The following is a 15,109-nucleotide window of genomic DNA, read 5'->3' as shown; positions in this document are numbered from 1 at the left end:
ACTGGGCAGAAAACACCCAACGATCTTCAGCTACGAATATTCCGAAGTATCAGCAATGGCACGGGAAAAAGATTCTCTCGTATTCCTGGACCAGGACTTTATTGTGCGAGATATAGCGATGTTTCTTTAAATTGTAGATCTGAGATCGGGATTTGAAAGCTTGAGAAGCGCCGGTGTGACAGGTTCGCCCGCGTGTTTAGTGTTATGCGAGCAGCAGTGGGAACCAACACACCCACTTAACTGGGCTGCACATCTCAATCCGAGATTACTCGCACAAGGTACGTGGTTTCGTTCATGTAGTTTAGCTTCCTTGCACTTAGGCACTACCGTAGTATTATGGGATAGGCTTATGTTGGGAAGAGCTGACTCGATGAATGGGAAAAGAGTGGCAAGTTGGCAACCAACACACCTGGCGACCTACCAAGCGGAGAACAGAGCCCGAACTTAGTTGTTTCCAAGAGTGGCAGCAATCGTAAGTAACCAAATTTGCCATATAATCCCTTATGTGGAAGGGCCTCTGAGAAGAGGGCACTCCGACAAGAGTTCAGCCCGTAGCACGTAGGCTATCATGGGCACCAACACGTGTTTTTTGATGATTCCTGTCACTTTTCTCATTGAACTTACAAGCTTGTCAAATCGCCAACAAGAAATTAACGAGGAAACGAAGAGGTCATGGTTGTGGTAATCGACAGAATCCAAGGATTGTGTCTCCCTCCGTGACGCGTCGACAGTATCAGGGTTGCAAACACTGATTCGATGTTGCTCTCAAGAGGGCAAAGAAAGGTTCCCCGCTGAAGCGAGCAAGAAAGATACCGGGCAAATAGTTGATATAGGAATCTGAGCGAATATCAATTGAAACGGAAGCCATACACATGCGGTCATCGAGCTGTTGTCTCGATCCAGAATTCCAAAAGTTTGTACTATCGAAGTTTAAGCAGGCACTCGTTGAGGAACCGACCCGAGAGAATTGAAACCGTAGAGAGGCATGAGTGTACTTAGGCATGTCAGGCCCGGAAAACCGACTGGGTAGCCCAATTTACAACTTTCATTGTGTACACCAGACAGTGAAAGCCTCACTGAATGATCAGGAAGTGGGTCCCATCCCGGTTGTTTCAAGGATATTTGAAAGCGACCTCGGTGAAGATGTTTGTGAGTAGATTAATGAGTTGCAACTTGCCCGCCCAGATGGGCACTGAGACTTCCAGGATCCAATTTCTCATTCTCATTGCCAACAGCATGCCGCCGAGTCATAAGTCTGCACTCGAGTGTTACTCGCCGAAGCCGCCGAGGCCGGAGTCACACCCGAGCCTGAAGATTCCATAGTTACCGACGGGATTGTGGAGTCCGGTGCCGAGTCCGAGCTTGGTGCTGATGAAGATTTGTATGTACCTTATGGAGGATAAGGTATATTATCACCGCAGAGGTTACCGCAAGAGGTATCAAGATAGGCCTTTTCGTTCCAATATTTCTTTTTCTGAGAAGAGCATGCGGGAGTAAGATCTCTTCACCTGGGCAGTTTATCTGAAGCATCTACTCCACGCGTACCCAAGGGAATGTAGCATTGTCACACCGAACTCACGGGATGAGATGTGCCTTGCATTGCTTCTCGATCCTCTCCGATCCTTCACGACCAATTGCCGGCACTTTTCGGACGGAGAAAAAAGGAGTGGGTGAGTGGAAGAATCGGCAAGTTTGGGGGAAAGCCGTGAAAGGCCGGGCGGCATGCCGCGGCCCCGCCCCACCCGCAGCGAACCCCGGCGCCACTGCGGTTTTCTGCCCCACCACCTCCTCTCCGATAGAAGTGCAACCTTCCCGAAGAGGAATGCACCTGTGCAAGCTCGTCTTGGCTTCACTTGGCTTCATTCGCGTGCTCTGGCGCGTCAATTTCTTTCTTCCACACAAATACACATGTTCTCTTCCTCTTCCTCTCTCTATTGTCGCCTTGTAGGAAACCAGCTCTAGATACGGAGTACCTTCCACTACTCCGACTTCCGAGTCCCCTGCTCACACGCCATGACCAACGCCAATGACCCCCGCCTCCCAATGTCGTCAATATCCAGACTTAATTACGCCGTCAACCCATCTTTGGCAGGTCCTTAACGAATCCCCCGGGTCTGTCCGTTCGAAAACTCCATCCCATATATCGCAGCAGCCAGTCAAGATAACCGCCGAGACCAACGGAGGGCAAGAGATTTGAAGACAGCAGCGGGCTCGACTCATTGACAGCTTGACAACTCGACCGCGATCCATGTCGTTTGCTTGGCATCCGAGCACAACATCCAACAATGTCGCCAACGATGGACCGTTGCACCGTCGCTCGGTGATCTCTCGCCTGCACTGTGGTGGAACACGGCCCACTGCAACGCGCACATGCATGGCCATCGACGCACTCTAGTTCAATGGCACCGCACCGCACGCTGGTATAAAGTGGCGGCCACCTCTCCAGGTTCTTAGGAAGCGACTTTGCTCCGCCTCTGTTTGCTCGCCGCTTCTTGCACAAGGTACCCATTCTCTATAGGAATCGGGACACACGACACCCAGCATGGCCCGCCAACTTCTCAAGGTCATTGCCTCTGCGGCCCTCATCCTCGGCGCATCGGCCATTGAACGCGAACCGCACCAGCCCAGCGGAGGCGGCGATCGCATTGTGACCTGGAACGAGACAGTTGTCTCTCCGCGATTCGGCGCCAGCTCGCGATCTGTCAGCTGGCTCTCGGGCGTTGAAGACGGTCGCTTCATCTATCTTTCTAACAATGCCCTCGTGATTGAGGACATTGTCACCGGTGCAAACGAGACCTTCGTATCGGCCGACAAGATCCCTGCCGATTACGCCGAGTACTGGATCCGCCCGGATCTGAAGAAGGTCCTCTTTGCCACCAACTACACCAAGCAGTATCGCTACTCGTACTTTGCCGACTACTCCATTCTTGACGTCGAATCTGGCGTTGTCGAGCCGCTCGTGGATGATCAAGTCGGAGATATCCAATACGCAGAATTTGCGCCCGTGGGAGATGCAATTGTGAGTACTCCAGTTCAGCATCACGCAGTTTAGCTACACTCAGATTCAGCTAACACAAGCACCTAGGCCTTCGTTCGCGGTAACAACCTCTTCCTCAGCAAGAACGGAACCATTTCCCAAATCACCAACGACGGCGGTCCAGACCTGTTCCACGGTGTTCCTGACTGGGTCTATGAGGAGGAAATCTTTGGCAGCAGAAGCACCTTCTGGTTCTCCCCCGATGGCGAGTACATCGCCTACCTCAGCTTCAACGAGACGGGCGTCGAGACTTTTACTATCCCCTACTTCATGGGCGGCGAGAAGATTGCGCCCCCGTACCCTGTCGAGTTAGACCTACGTTACCCCAAGGTCGGTAGCAAGAACCCCACGGTGGCGCTGACGCTTCTGGATGTCGAGACCGAGGAGGCCATTCCCATCGATATTGATGCATTTCCCGCCGACGACCTCGTCGTCGGTGAGGTCAAGTGGTTGACCACCAACCATGCCAGCTTCGCCTACCGATCCTTCAATCGTGTCCAGGACCAGGAGAAGCTCGTCCGCGTTGATGTTGAGGGCTACGCTTCCGAGGTCATTCGAGAGCGCGATGGCTCCGATGGATGGCTGGACAACAACCTAGGCATTGAGTACGTTGGTCCCCTGCAAAACGCCACAAGAAATTCCACCGACGCCTACTTCCTCGATCTTTCCGACGAGTCTGGATGGAACCACATCTATCTCTACTCGGTCAATGGCGGCAGCCCTATTCCTCTGACCAGCGGCGAATGGGAAGTGACTTCCGTACTCAAGGTCGACACCGAGCGCCATCTCGTCTACTACCTGTCCACCGAGCACCACAGCACTGAGAGACATCTCTACTCCGTCTCCTACCCTTCCGGTGTCAAGACGGCCCTCGTCGACGACACCGTCGCAGGCTACTGGACCGCCTCGTTCTCGTCTTCGGCCGGCTACTATATCCTGACCTACCAGGGCCCCAACGTTCCCTACCAGGAGCTTTACGCCACTAACTCGACCACTCCGGTCCGCACCATCACCGCCAACGAGGCCCTCGTCGCCCGTCTCCAGGAATACAAGCTCCCCAACATCACTTACACTGAGCTTGCGCACCCCGACGGCTACACCCTCAACGTGATGCAGCGCCTCCCCGCCAACTTCGACGCCTCCAAGAAGTACCCAGTCCTCTTCACTCCCTACGGCGGCCCGGGCGCACAAGAGGTCACGAAGCGCTACCAAACCATCAACTGGCGCGCCTTCATCGCCTCCGATCCGGAACTGGAGTACATTACCTACACTGTAGACAATCGCGGCACAGGCTACAAGGGCCGCGCCTTCCGCTCCACAGTGGCCGGCCACCTCGGCCGCCTGGAGCCCCTTGACCAGATCTGGGCTGCAGAACAACTTTCATCGCAAAACACCTTCATCGACGCCGCCAAGATTGGCATCTTTGGCTGGTCGTACGGCGGATACCTCTCGGCCAAGGTTCTCGAGGCTAACTCGGGCGTCTTCTCGTCCGGCCTCATCGTCGCGCCCGTCAGCGACTGGCGTTTCTACGACTCGCTGTACACGGAGCGCTACATGAAGACGCTCGACGCTAACGAGAAGGGCTACAACGAGACGGCCGTTCGCAACGCTGACGGGTTCAAGAACCTGGCGGGCGAGTTTACCATCCTCCACGGCACGGGCGACGATAATGTGCACTACCAGAACGCGGCCGCGCTTATTGACCTCCTCGTCGGCGCCGGGGTGCCTGTGTCCAAGATGAAGTGGCTGAGTTTCACGGACAGTGACCACAGTATCGCTTATAATGGTGCCAATATCTGGCTGTACAAGTACTTGACTGAGGCGCTGTTCAGAGAGAAGCGAAGATCTGGGGATCCTCTTGTTCACCAGTGGAGCAAGAAGAGCTTGCCTGAGACGTTCGACTTTGAGAGGTCTTAGGGGCGTGGTGTTGGCTTTGCTGTAGATATTTTAGTGCCACTTTTGAGAAAAGATAATGTGTCATACCTGTCCAAAACAGCCTGTTACTATATCGTGAACGAACGTAATGGTTTCCCCTCTGGGTCATAACACCGGTTAGTAGCTAGCGAGAGAAGCAGGCCGTCATCTTCTCGTCGAAGAGAGATGTCCTACCGACCAGGAAGAGTCAAGACGGAAACCCAGGTGTGAGGAGTTCTGCTCTATCCCAATCCTCAATCAATAAACTCAGAATACCGCATTGTGATACGTCGTAGAATTAGAGTGTCTTTGTGCCACCTTTTAAACTACCTTATGTGATGGTGAGCGGCGCTACGTGCGGGATTGAAAGCGCAAAGTTAAAAGGGGTGAGTATTAGTAAACTAGAAAGACTCAAGCAAATGCTCTCGGAAGGTTCCATTTGCACAGTATCTGATCTAGGACAATGCAATTCTTGAATTCTCCGATGGCCTGTCAGCGAACATCTACTTCTCCTGCGTCCAGTGCTCTGGAAGAACAACTTTGTCCTGGCCAATCGAGCCTCAATCTTGTTCGTTCAAGACCACATCGATCCCGCCCCTCGCTGGTATTTTTTATGAACTCCACAAGTCTCCTGACTTGTAGTAGACTTTGACCACGAGATTTGGTGAGTCTTGACGGATTGGTTCAGTTCGCAAACAGATCTTGCGCCTTGTTTGGTAGGTCACGAATCAGATGTAAGTTTATCATTGAACTCAAGAGGCCAAGATACATGCGATAATCCGCCAATTCAGCCTGGGACGATAGAGATAGACTTTTCCAATAAACGGGTTGTTTTTGATTGAAAGCAGGATCGAACTGGGCGGAAGTGGAAATACACCCAGAGGCAGACATTCTCATAGCTCCGCAAATTGAGTGACCGCGACGGCCCCGTTTAACGACCCCACCTTTGCACTCACCTTGGCGCCACCACGGGGCGCTCGGTGAGGCCAAATCGCGGCACGGAAAAACACCAACCTCCAGCTACCTTTCTCCTCCAGAGCCCGCCTTCACTTTTCATCATCCACCACCCAAAACGCCCCGACCCGCGATCGCGACAAGCTACTCCCGACCCCCCTCCACCCATCCATCTCAACCTAAACACCCACGATAGCTCGACCTCGATTTCTCCCAACAGCCGCAATCATGACCTCCACAATTGGCATCCCCATCAAGCTCCTCAACGAGGCACAGGTACTTTCTTCCGGCCCCCATAGGAAGTAGTGAAGCTTACCATGCGCGCGCAGGGCCACATCGTCACCCTCGAAATCACATCAGGTCAAACTTATCGCGGCAAGCTCCTCGAAGGTACGCTCCCTCCTTCCCTCCTCCGCCCTTCACGCTCTCCCCTCCCTAATCCTGCTGTTGCATTCACCCCCCGCTAACGTCCACCTCCACTACCCAACAGCCGAAGACAACATGAACGTCCAACTCAAAGACATCACCGTCACCGCCCGCGACGGCCGCGTCTCCCACCTCGACCAGGTCTACATCCGCGGCTCCCACGTCCGCTTCTTCATCGTCCCAGACATGCTGCGCAACGCGCCCATGTTCCGCTCCCGCAACGTCCGTGGCCGCGGTGTCGGTATGGCGCGTGGTCGCGCGACTGTTAGCAGGGCGAGGGCCAGCGGGCGCGGAGGACGCTAGGATCGTACGTCGTAGCATTCGCAGCATGCCTCTTCGACTTTGTCTTGAATTTGAAAAGAAAAGAAAATACTCGATTGTTATTGCGAGAAAGACACAGAGAGAGAGAGGGCGAATAGGGGTGAAGCGACAGTGTATTGCTTCGATACGAGACATCAGCGCGCATTTCCTTCACGATGGAAACCACCGAGCCTGCCCATTACAAGTCTTTCAAGGGTGGAAGGATAGGAGAAGGACGGAGGCCGACGTTCGGGTTTTTTGCGTGAATGGGAAACCCAGAGCTTCAAAATGTGGCTCTTGCGGAAAAGAAGAAAAGTTTCCTGGCGTTTTACGGTGGTTTTTGAGAGTTTGTTAGGGAATGGTTCAACGTTCCATAGGCGGATACCAGTCGAGGGGGATCAGGAAATCACCAAAACCAGCGCGAGGCATTATACTGCCGATGACTGTGCCACGGGACCTCAAGTTTCCTCCGAGCAAGTACGAGCGATCTGAGGATGTTACTGGCCGAGCAGCATGTGGGAAATGGCGGTCATTAGGGTAGGCCTTAACTCTTTCTATCTAAATGAGCCAGGCGTCAACCACCCTCAGCTGACACATCAAAGTTAGGCGTCGAAGCCAAGATACCGCAGCAATAGAATGCAAATGCCCTCTCGGCGCCCCAAACAAATCTCTCCTGCTTGTTTCTCTTATCTCTCGTGGTATCGGGATTTCGTGCGTGTATGTCTATCGTGGACATTTCTTATACATTATACAGATGATGATACAATCCCGTGACATGTAAATCCTCTTTCTTGCTCTCGTCACCTCACTTCAATCGCTTCAGCGCATCCTCGGCCTTCCCAACAAGCTCCTTGGCCCTACGAAGCTCCTCCGCGCCCTCGACAGCAGCACCCTCCCTCGACCCATCAAGCGTATCCGCAACGCTCTGCTCCACGCCCCGCACAGCCTTGCGCCCTTCCTCACGCACCTCGCCCTCCCAGTACGTCCGCGCCGTCTCCCACTTGGTCTGCAACCTGCGCAGGCTCCACATCACGCCCAGCGCCGCCACGGCGCCAGCCTCGTAGACGGAGGAAGCGTACTGCGACACGTACAGCAGACCCGCCAGCGCCGTCGTCAGGGCCGAGGTGCTCGAGGCCTGGAGGACGAGCTTCTGCGCGAGGGCCTGGAGGGCGGGAACGGTCTCCTCGTGGAGGTAGCGGCGCGTGAAGGCGATGTGCGTGGGCCATTTGGGCTTCTGCGTTACGGCTTTGGCGACGGTGCTGCTTTCGGGCAGGGATTTCTGGAGTTCGGACGTCGGCTGGGCGTAGACGGGCGGTTCGGTCGTGGTTGAAGCGACGCCCGACTCGGCGATGCGGCCGGCTAGGTAGACGAGTTCCCTCTCCGCGCCGGGGAGGAATCGCTGGCCGAGCATGTCTGTCGTGAGAACGCCCACATCGTCGACCCGCCAGAAGAGCTTCCACCAGCCTAGCTTCCGCCACCTCGTGCCCGCGAACGCGAGGTCGAGCTGCTGCTGGAGTTCCTCGTGCGCGAATTGGGACCACTGCGCCAGTCTCTCGTTCATGACGGTCAGTCCGGAAGATGCAGCTTCCGTGGACAGTCGTCCTGAGAGCAAGCGCGATTCCTCGGCTTCAATCTCTGCGAGGGCATTGCGGAGGAGTGAGGCAACGAGGAGACGGACTGCTGGCTTGGTAGCCTGGCCTTCATCCGTCTGCACGCCTGTCTTGAGCCATTGAATAAGGACGGGCACGTTACTCTTGTACCATGACCTCTCGTATTCCATAGCATTTCCAATGTTTTGGCGAATAAGATCAAGGCCCTTGCTGCCCACCGATACATCAATCGGCTGGAACGTGACTCCCGCCTCCTTTTCCACAGGATACTCTGGCAAGTTGACGGCCCCAAACACAGTATCGCGGTACTCCGCCAACGGCAAAGCCGCAACAGAAGCAGCCCCCATAACGCCCCCAGAAACAATCAAAGCCTTGTGCACCGGCGTCGTGATAGGCGTGTACCGCCCCGTGTTGGACGGGATATCCACCGTCGGCACAAGAACAGCTTCCTCGACATCCTGCACCGCGGTCTCGCCCGGTCCCGGCACGGAGCTAAAGGGGTTCACCTCCATCAGCAAAAGCTCAATCCCATGCCCGTTCAGCGCAGGCGACGACACATCGAGCTCGTGCAGCAGATTCGTCTTGGATATCGTCACCCGCGGCCCGGCCTCCGCCGCGTTATGCTCCTGTCCAATGCGCACCACGAGCGGGTGCGACGGGTCATGCTGCGCCAGCTCCCTTTCCCACTCTGCCTCGTCGCCCAAGGGATCCGCGAGGAGCAGTCGGAGAAGGTCCTTTGCCGCCTTGCCCTGTTCCGTGCCGCCGGTGGCGAGGGAGAGGATTGCAACGCGAATCGATTCCTGACCGGGTTCTTGTCGCAGACCCTGGAGCGCGAGCTGTAAGCGGGAGAGGTTGACGTGGTTTACGGCGTGTTTCTGGAGCTCTAGGAGGGTGTCGATGAGTTCGGCCCTCGGATTCTCGGGCGCGGTGGTCTCTGCTGCTGGTGATGATGATGGCGATGGTGCTGTCGATTCGGTGGATTGGAAGCGGCGTTGCCTCAATGCCTTTATCGCTTGGCATCGGCTGTTGGTGGTTGCATTCGTCGTTGTCGTCGTCGGTCGCGAGGGAGTAGAAAGCGAGCAGAACAAGCACACTGCGCGCGAAGGGGCGGCAGCATTTTGCTTTGCCGCTGCCAGGGAAGAGGCGGCGCGGCCTGCGATTGGCCTCAGTGGGAGTCGTGGAGGCATCGTGTAGGAGCCACAATGGAGAAGAAGGGAGTTGGCGTCCCCGTTCTCTTGCTCTCCTAGGTACGCAGAACTGTGAGAAAAAGCGACAGTCGAGAATTGGATTGGTGGTTGGATGATGTCGGCCGGGGAGACGGGGTGGACAGAGCTCCCAAAAAATGCTCGGTGAACCCGACCCAAGCTCCGATCCATGTGCCACCCGTCGGGGTAAACTTCGGAGAACCACTTGGACAGGGAAGTTTTCCCCCCACCCCCGCCAATCTGCCACCACTATGACCACCATTACCCGGAGATCCATCCCGTCCACGTCCATCTCTTGGGTTGTGTAAGTCACCGGAGACATCAACCCGCCAAATCATAATCACCGACCTTCTCAGCCGTCGTCCACAAACCTCGCACCTCTACCTCTCCATCTTCAACTCCCCGCGACTCTCCAACCGGGCCACCATCGCCGCCATGGCCCAATCCACCGCCCACCGCCGCCTCCTCCAAGAGTACCGCGCCTTGACAAATAACCCCCCAGAAGGCATCACCGCCGGCCCTGTATCCGAAGACGACCTCCTCCACTGGGAAGCCCTAATCCAAGGACCCGAAGGAACCCCATTTGAAGGCGGCGTCTTCCCCGCCGAGCTCAAGTTCCCAAAGGACTATCCTCTCGCCCCGCCGACCATGAAGTTCCTCGTCGACATGTGGCATCCGAATAGTACAGTCTCCTCCCCCTCCCCCTCTACGAACCCCCCCCCCCCCCCCCCGATATCACCTCGTAGATACCTAGTAGGGAGGATAAACACATCGCTGACAGCAAACCACCAGTCTACCCAAGCGGCCTAGTCTGCATCTCCATCCTCCACCCGCCCGGCGACGACCCAAACCACTACGAACACGCCTCGGAGCGCTGGTCCCCGATCCAGTCGGTCGAAAAGATCCTCATCTCCGTCATGAGCATGCTCGCCGAGCCAAACGACGAGAGTCCCGCCAACGTCGAGGCCGCGAAAATGTGGCGCGAGAGGAGGACAGAGTACGAGCAAAAGGTCCGTGACGGCGTCCGGCGGTCGCTCGGCCTGTAAGCCTATGCTGGACTTCTGAGATGTATACAGAGAAAATATGCAGGCGATAGAGCGGATGTTCGATGCGGACTACGTAGAGAGCGAGGCCGCCGTTCTATAAACGATCAATGTACGCAGACATAAAGGAGGTGCGGTCAACACTACAAGCATAGCACGGCGTTTGGGGAATTAATCAAATATGGCTTCAAATATTCACTTCCATCATAAATGCTTGCTTACGTTCGGTACGAATGCCTTCATGCTCGTCCTCGTAGTTCCGAATCCGTCACTCACGCGTCTAAAACCCCTCAATCATGCCGCCCCGTAATTACAATCCATTCTCGGACTTGAACTTATCCCAACTCTCATTCAAAGTCGCAAAGACTGTAGCGGCAATAAGCCTCACTTCCGTGCTAGCGTCTTGGGGAAGCTACACATCATTAGCAAAATTCCATCATCACCCAGCAAAAGTAACGTACCTTGTCGGGATGGCACTTGGCAATGGCCTTCATGTAGTGAATCTTCACCTTGTTGGCCATAACAAGCTCGTGCAGCCCAACCTTCTTCCACCCGCTGTTTTCCCAGAGCACCGAGTCCAAACTACCAATCAGAGCGCGCAGGTTATCCCGTTTGCCGTCCCTCCACGCTGCGATTTTGGCGTCAACCTTCTCCGACAGCGCAAACTTTTCGTCGTCTTCTTGCGCCGCTGCCTGGTTCTGCTTCCGCAAGCGCTCGACGGCCTCCATGTTCTTGGCAGAAGCCGCGACAGGGCGAGACCGAGCAGGAGCAGCGGCGGCGGGTCGAGGCTTGGGCTTGGGCTTCGGAGCCAGGGCCGACTGGCATCGTTGCCGGCCAGAGATGGCGGTGGGGCCGCCGACGCCGTTCTTCACGCAGGTTGACCAGACGGCGTGGGCATCACCCCATCGCTCCATTTGCTCGAGGGCCTCGGCCTTGCGGCTCAATGCCTTGCCGTACAGGTCTCGCATGTCACGGCTTTCTTGACCGCCGGTGTCACCTACAACAGACACTTGCTCGCCTTGGCCACCAGCAGGACCAATAATCTTCAGTGCGGCATCGGCATCCTCAACCGCCCGCTTGGGCTCACCGTTCTTCAACGATGTCAGTGCCCGGTTTGTAAGAATGACAATCGCGAGGGGATGCGAAGATGGTACAGCCGACAGGGATGACGTGTAAGATGAATGGGCTGCGCCGTAATCTCCGCGCTTGAAATGGGCAGTTCCATCGAGACGATGTTTCGTCGACTGTTGTATCGCCGCAGGTGTGATTGGTGGGACTTGACGAGCCGGTCGAGGGGCAGGCTTGGGAGAAGGGGGTCTGGCAGGCCGTGCAGCTTGAGCGGGCTGTGCGGGTCGTGATGGCTGCGATGACTGAGCCGGGCGCTGAGGGAGAGATTGCGAGGGTTTGAGTGCTTGGGAACCAAAAAGCAGATCCGGCTCCTCCTGCTGAGGTGGAGGCGCTTCTGGTTGAGGTGTAGCCTTCTTCCTCCTAGCAGGGCTGACATACGAGGCCGCGCTGTCGTCTGCCATGGCCAGCTTGCTTGCACGAGTTCTTGAATCCGGCATTGCTGGACCGCTTTGTTGTTGCCATCTCGGGACCGGGGTGCCTCTCCCGCTTGACGGGGCCGACACCGCAGGAGATTGGTCTCTAGGGGATGCTGTCCGACGAGGCGCCTCTGGTCTCGGCGACTGCGATGATTGCCCGGTTTTCCTTTGTGGTCGACCGCCAGACTCTAGCATCATGGCCTCGTTTGTAGCCTCGGCCACCCGCCTCTCAGGCTGAGCACGATCTGCCTGTGCTGCTGAACGCATCCATTTTGGCTGGCTGGGGTCTCCCTCAGGTTGATTAAAGTCTGCCACTGCGGCCGCGACCTGCTTCTTGCTAGTCTTCCACAGAGAGTTGGCTGTCTTGAAAATGCTATTTCCCATAGCCGCAGCAGTCTTTGAAAAGTCAGCTTCACCGGCAGGAGACCTGGTATCGGCCCGCCTCTGACTGTCGTGTCTGCCACTATCCTCCCGGCCCCTTCTTGAAGCGGCCACCGGGTCCTTTCCTTGGGCCTTTGCCTTGGCTTGTCGGTGCGCATCGTCCAAAAGCCAGTTGGCCGCTGCTTGCACATTCAACCCCGCACCACTCTCTGTCAAACCCCTCCGAGCGTTTTCAGGGGTGAAGCCATAATCGACGAGCTGCGCGACGGCATTGTCAAATTCGGCCATTTCGCCCCTGGGAGCTGGCTGCTGTTCATCATCTGAGCTGGAATCGGATGCCTCAATCGGCTTTCCGGGTTCAGGCCCCTTGGGCTGCGGGGTGGGTTGCTTGCGCCGAACCTCTTCAACCGGGCGGGCTAGGTCGCCGAGGAAGTCGTCGTCGTCGTCGTCGTTCGTCGGCTGGGACGCGGGAGACACAGGTTTGGGCTTTAGCTGATTCAGACCAAACGGATCGTCGTCGTCTCCAAAGCCGCCATTGGCAGGGGGAGGTGCCTGACTCCATGCGCTTGGGTTGCTGAGGTCCAACCCTGGGGCAATCGCAGGCGAGGCGCTCTTCTGAGGAGGCGGAGGATAGTGGCTGGCATTGTCGACCTTGGTCTCAGAGTTGAACGCCGCAAAGAGGTCGTCATCGTCACTGGCCTTCTTGCCCGTAGAAGAGCCAGGGGACAGTATACCAGGGGACGTCGTCCTCGACACGGAGCCTGATCCAAGTGTATCCAAAAAACCACCACCAAATTGCGCCTGCGCTTGTCTCCGTCTCTCTTCTTCCTTCTTTTTCTTCTCCGCTTCGAGCTTCTGTTGCTGTTCTAGCAAGGTGAGTTTCGACGTCGGTTTGGCAGGCCCGGCACTACCAAAGTTCATCAGGTTGCTGAAACTGTCAGCGGGTGGCTTCGCGGGCGGAGGCTTCGCAGCCACAGCTCCAGATCCCTGTGCAGACAGAGGCGTGTTGCGACCGGAGGGGAACGGTGATGGCGTCGAGTTGGCCGGTCGCATGGAGCCGAAGTAGTTGGCACCCGAGGGGTTCATCGGCGGCGGCTTGTTGTTCGTCGAGTTGGTCGACGACGACCAGTTTAATCCCGAGAGGTCATCCATCTTTGAAACTTCGTGATGGTCAGAGTGTACACTTCATTTCATGAGCTTCGTGAGATCGTGAGGGCATCGAATGTGGCTCAATGCATCGTTTTCGGTTGCTTGTTGACTTTCGACTGTCACTTGTTCCTGCATCGGGCTTCGTTGATTGCGTGCGGTGTCGTGTGCACGTAAGGTGGCATGTGGGACACGTGTGGCTGAAGCTGTGGTCGATGTGGCTGGTGGCTGCCTCACTCTGGTGACTACGCCATACGAGGCATCAGCCACACTTCTTCGGTGATGTGCCCCATCGGCGTTAAACATGACTGCCGTGTCATTCAGAGTGCACGACCCAGGAGATTTCACGGGTGGCGCCGAAAGCGAAAATAGGGGTAAACACTTGTGCCGCGTTCGGGATGATCGCTGCTGTCACTTTGAGATGGTGGCATGAATCCATTTGCTGAGAGGTACCCACGACTATTTCGATGAGCTCCCAGGCCTTGGCCGTCGCGGGGATGTCTCTGTGGCATGCGCAGACCAAAGTCACAAGCTCTGGCTGCATGAATAGGACTCTCCATAGCTTCGGAGCCCAAGCCACATCGAACACTGCGCCGAATTCCACTTGCTGGCGAATTCCAGCAAGCATTTGTTTGCACATTCCAACTCATACTCCACATAACCATCGTACAAAGGGGCAAAGCTCAGCTGGCGAGTAAGGCCGACTCACATCTCGGCAATCTCTATCCGCGATGCTGTTTCCTGGGAAGCATCTCCCAACCCCAGAGGATCAGTCAGCAGCAGCAAGTCTTGAAAGTCTATCTCTACTAGGCTACTAGCACTGAGCAGGTCACGAGTAGCAAAATTGCTACATCGACTGCCGCGATATTCGCTGAGAAACGCGCCTCTAGGCCGGAACAACCCCATTGAGAAGTACGTCATGACTCCTAGGATTGACAGAGAGGGTCAAGGGATAGAAGCCCATCTCAATCACTTCGAAACCCCCGGCTGACGGGTCTGCTACCGCGGTTTGTTCGGCCGAATGAGTCCCGCTCAATTCTGGGTCTCTGGTAGGATTCAGGTCCCTGAGATGTATGCCCCTGATTGTTCGGAAGGAAATCATCTTACGTGTCGTCGATTTGCTTGTGGCTCCATCCCATTGTATCTTGAAGGGCTAGGAGCCTAGTGAGTTGTGACTTGGAAGATAGCGTTCCTTCACTGGAACGAGTGATGAGAAACTTTGCGGGGTACGTATTCTCCCAGGCTCACAAGCGCAGATGTGACTAGTTGGATGATTCATTGTTCGGCCCGAAGAGTAAACTGAGGCAAACGACGAAGACCAGCATAATATGACATACGGAGTGAGATCCGCCTTAGAGGATCACATTCTATGCGTCCAAGCTCAAGTTTTCGACTTGCAAGTATCCGTGAGTTGCTTAGCTACAGCCTACGGGTATTCTCTGATTAATTCGTGGATGCAACCATTGTTTCTTCGCTAAGGAAACAACGAGAGTAAGCTTAAGAATTGACTCTGGAAGACAGGCAGACAAATCTCTTGCGTTTGAAGGGC

At 55.7% G+C, this 15,109-nt stretch overlaps 5 protein-coding genes across 5 annotated transcripts; 3 read left to right on the top strand and 2 right to left on the bottom strand.

Moving 5' to 3' along the window:
- Window positions 1-2,542: 2,542 nt before the first annotated feature.
- Window positions 2,543-4,954, top strand: BDP55DRAFT_734547 (dipeptidyl peptidase IV N-terminal region-domain-containing protein; the record flags this gene model as incomplete). The annotated part of the gene is made up of 2 exons (XM_060580217.1): window positions 2,543-3,019; window positions 3,086-4,954. The coding sequence occupies 2 exons, from the start codon at window positions 2,543-2,545 to the stop codon at window positions 4,952-4,954; spliced, it is 2,346 nt and encodes a 781-aa protein (XP_060422685.1).
- Window positions 4,955-6,133: 1,179 nt separating this feature from the next.
- BDP55DRAFT_516679 (uncharacterized protein) lies at window positions 6,134-6,568 on the top strand (the record flags this gene model as incomplete). Its single annotated transcript, XM_060567746.1, has 3 exons — window positions 6,134-6,181; window positions 6,235-6,295; window positions 6,396-6,568. Coding segments are annotated over 3 exons (282 nt in total), but the record flags the coding sequence as incomplete, so codon positions are not given.
- Window positions 6,569-7,436: 868 nt separating this feature from the next.
- Window positions 7,437-9,428, bottom strand: BDP55DRAFT_698700 (uncharacterized protein; the record flags this gene model as incomplete). The annotated part of the gene is made up of 1 exon (XM_060577803.1): window positions 7,437-9,428. One exon carries the CDS (start codon window positions 9,426-9,428, stop codon window positions 7,437-7,439), a length of 1,992 nt encoding a protein of 663 aa, XP_060422683.1.
- Window positions 9,429-9,711: 283 nt separating this feature from the next.
- BDP55DRAFT_684131 (ubiquitin-conjugating enzyme E2-18 kDa) lies at window positions 9,712-10,676 on the top strand. Its single transcript, XM_060576383.1, has 2 exons — window positions 9,712-10,128; window positions 10,239-10,676. The coding sequence occupies exons 1-2, from the start codon at window positions 9,882-9,884 to the stop codon at window positions 10,490-10,492; spliced, it is 501 nt and encodes a 166-aa protein (XP_060422682.1). The 5' UTR covers window positions 9,712-9,881; the 3' UTR covers window positions 10,493-10,676.
- A 1-nt stretch (window position 10,677) lies between these two features.
- Window positions 10,678-13,756, bottom strand: BDP55DRAFT_721072 (uncharacterized protein). The gene is made up of 2 exons (XM_060578499.1): window positions 10,951-13,756; window positions 10,678-10,901 (listed from the first exon to the last, which is right to left on the bottom strand). Exons 1-2 carry the CDS (start codon window positions 13,564-13,566, stop codon window positions 10,800-10,802), a joined length of 2,718 nt encoding a protein of 905 aa, XP_060422681.1. The 5' UTR covers window positions 13,567-13,756; the 3' UTR covers window positions 10,678-10,799.
- Window positions 13,757-15,109: the final 1,353 nt, after the last annotated feature.

The sequence above is a fragment of the Colletotrichum godetiae genome (assembly GCF_030913485.1).
Source record: "Colletotrichum godetiae strain CBS 193.32 chromosome Unknown BDP55scaffold_82, whole genome shotgun sequence".
NCBI lineage: Eukaryota > Fungi > Ascomycota > Sordariomycetes > Glomerellales > Glomerellaceae > Colletotrichum > Colletotrichum godetiae.
Note: the sequence above shows the minus strand (reverse complement) of the source record. Positions and strands in the feature narration are given on the sequence as shown.

Excerpts from the sequence above, each read along its gene's own strand:
- BDP55DRAFT_684131 (XM_060576383.1), top strand. The coding sequence starts at position 9,882 with ATGGCCCAATCCACCGCCCACCGCCGCCTCCTCCAAGAGTACCGCGCC. Across the intron at positions 10,129-10,238 it reads CGACATGTGGCATCCGAATA|TCTACCCAAGCGGCCTAGTC; the intron begins GTACAGTCTCCT and ends GCAAACCACCAG.
- BDP55DRAFT_721072 (XM_060578499.1), bottom strand. The coding sequence starts at position 13,566 with ATGGATGACCTCTCGGGATTAAACTGGTCGTCGTCGACCAACTCGACG. Across the intron at positions 10,902-10,950 it reads CCAAGTGCCATCCCGACAAG|CTTCCCCAAGACGCTAGCAC; the intron begins GTACGTTACTTT and ends AATGATGTGTAG.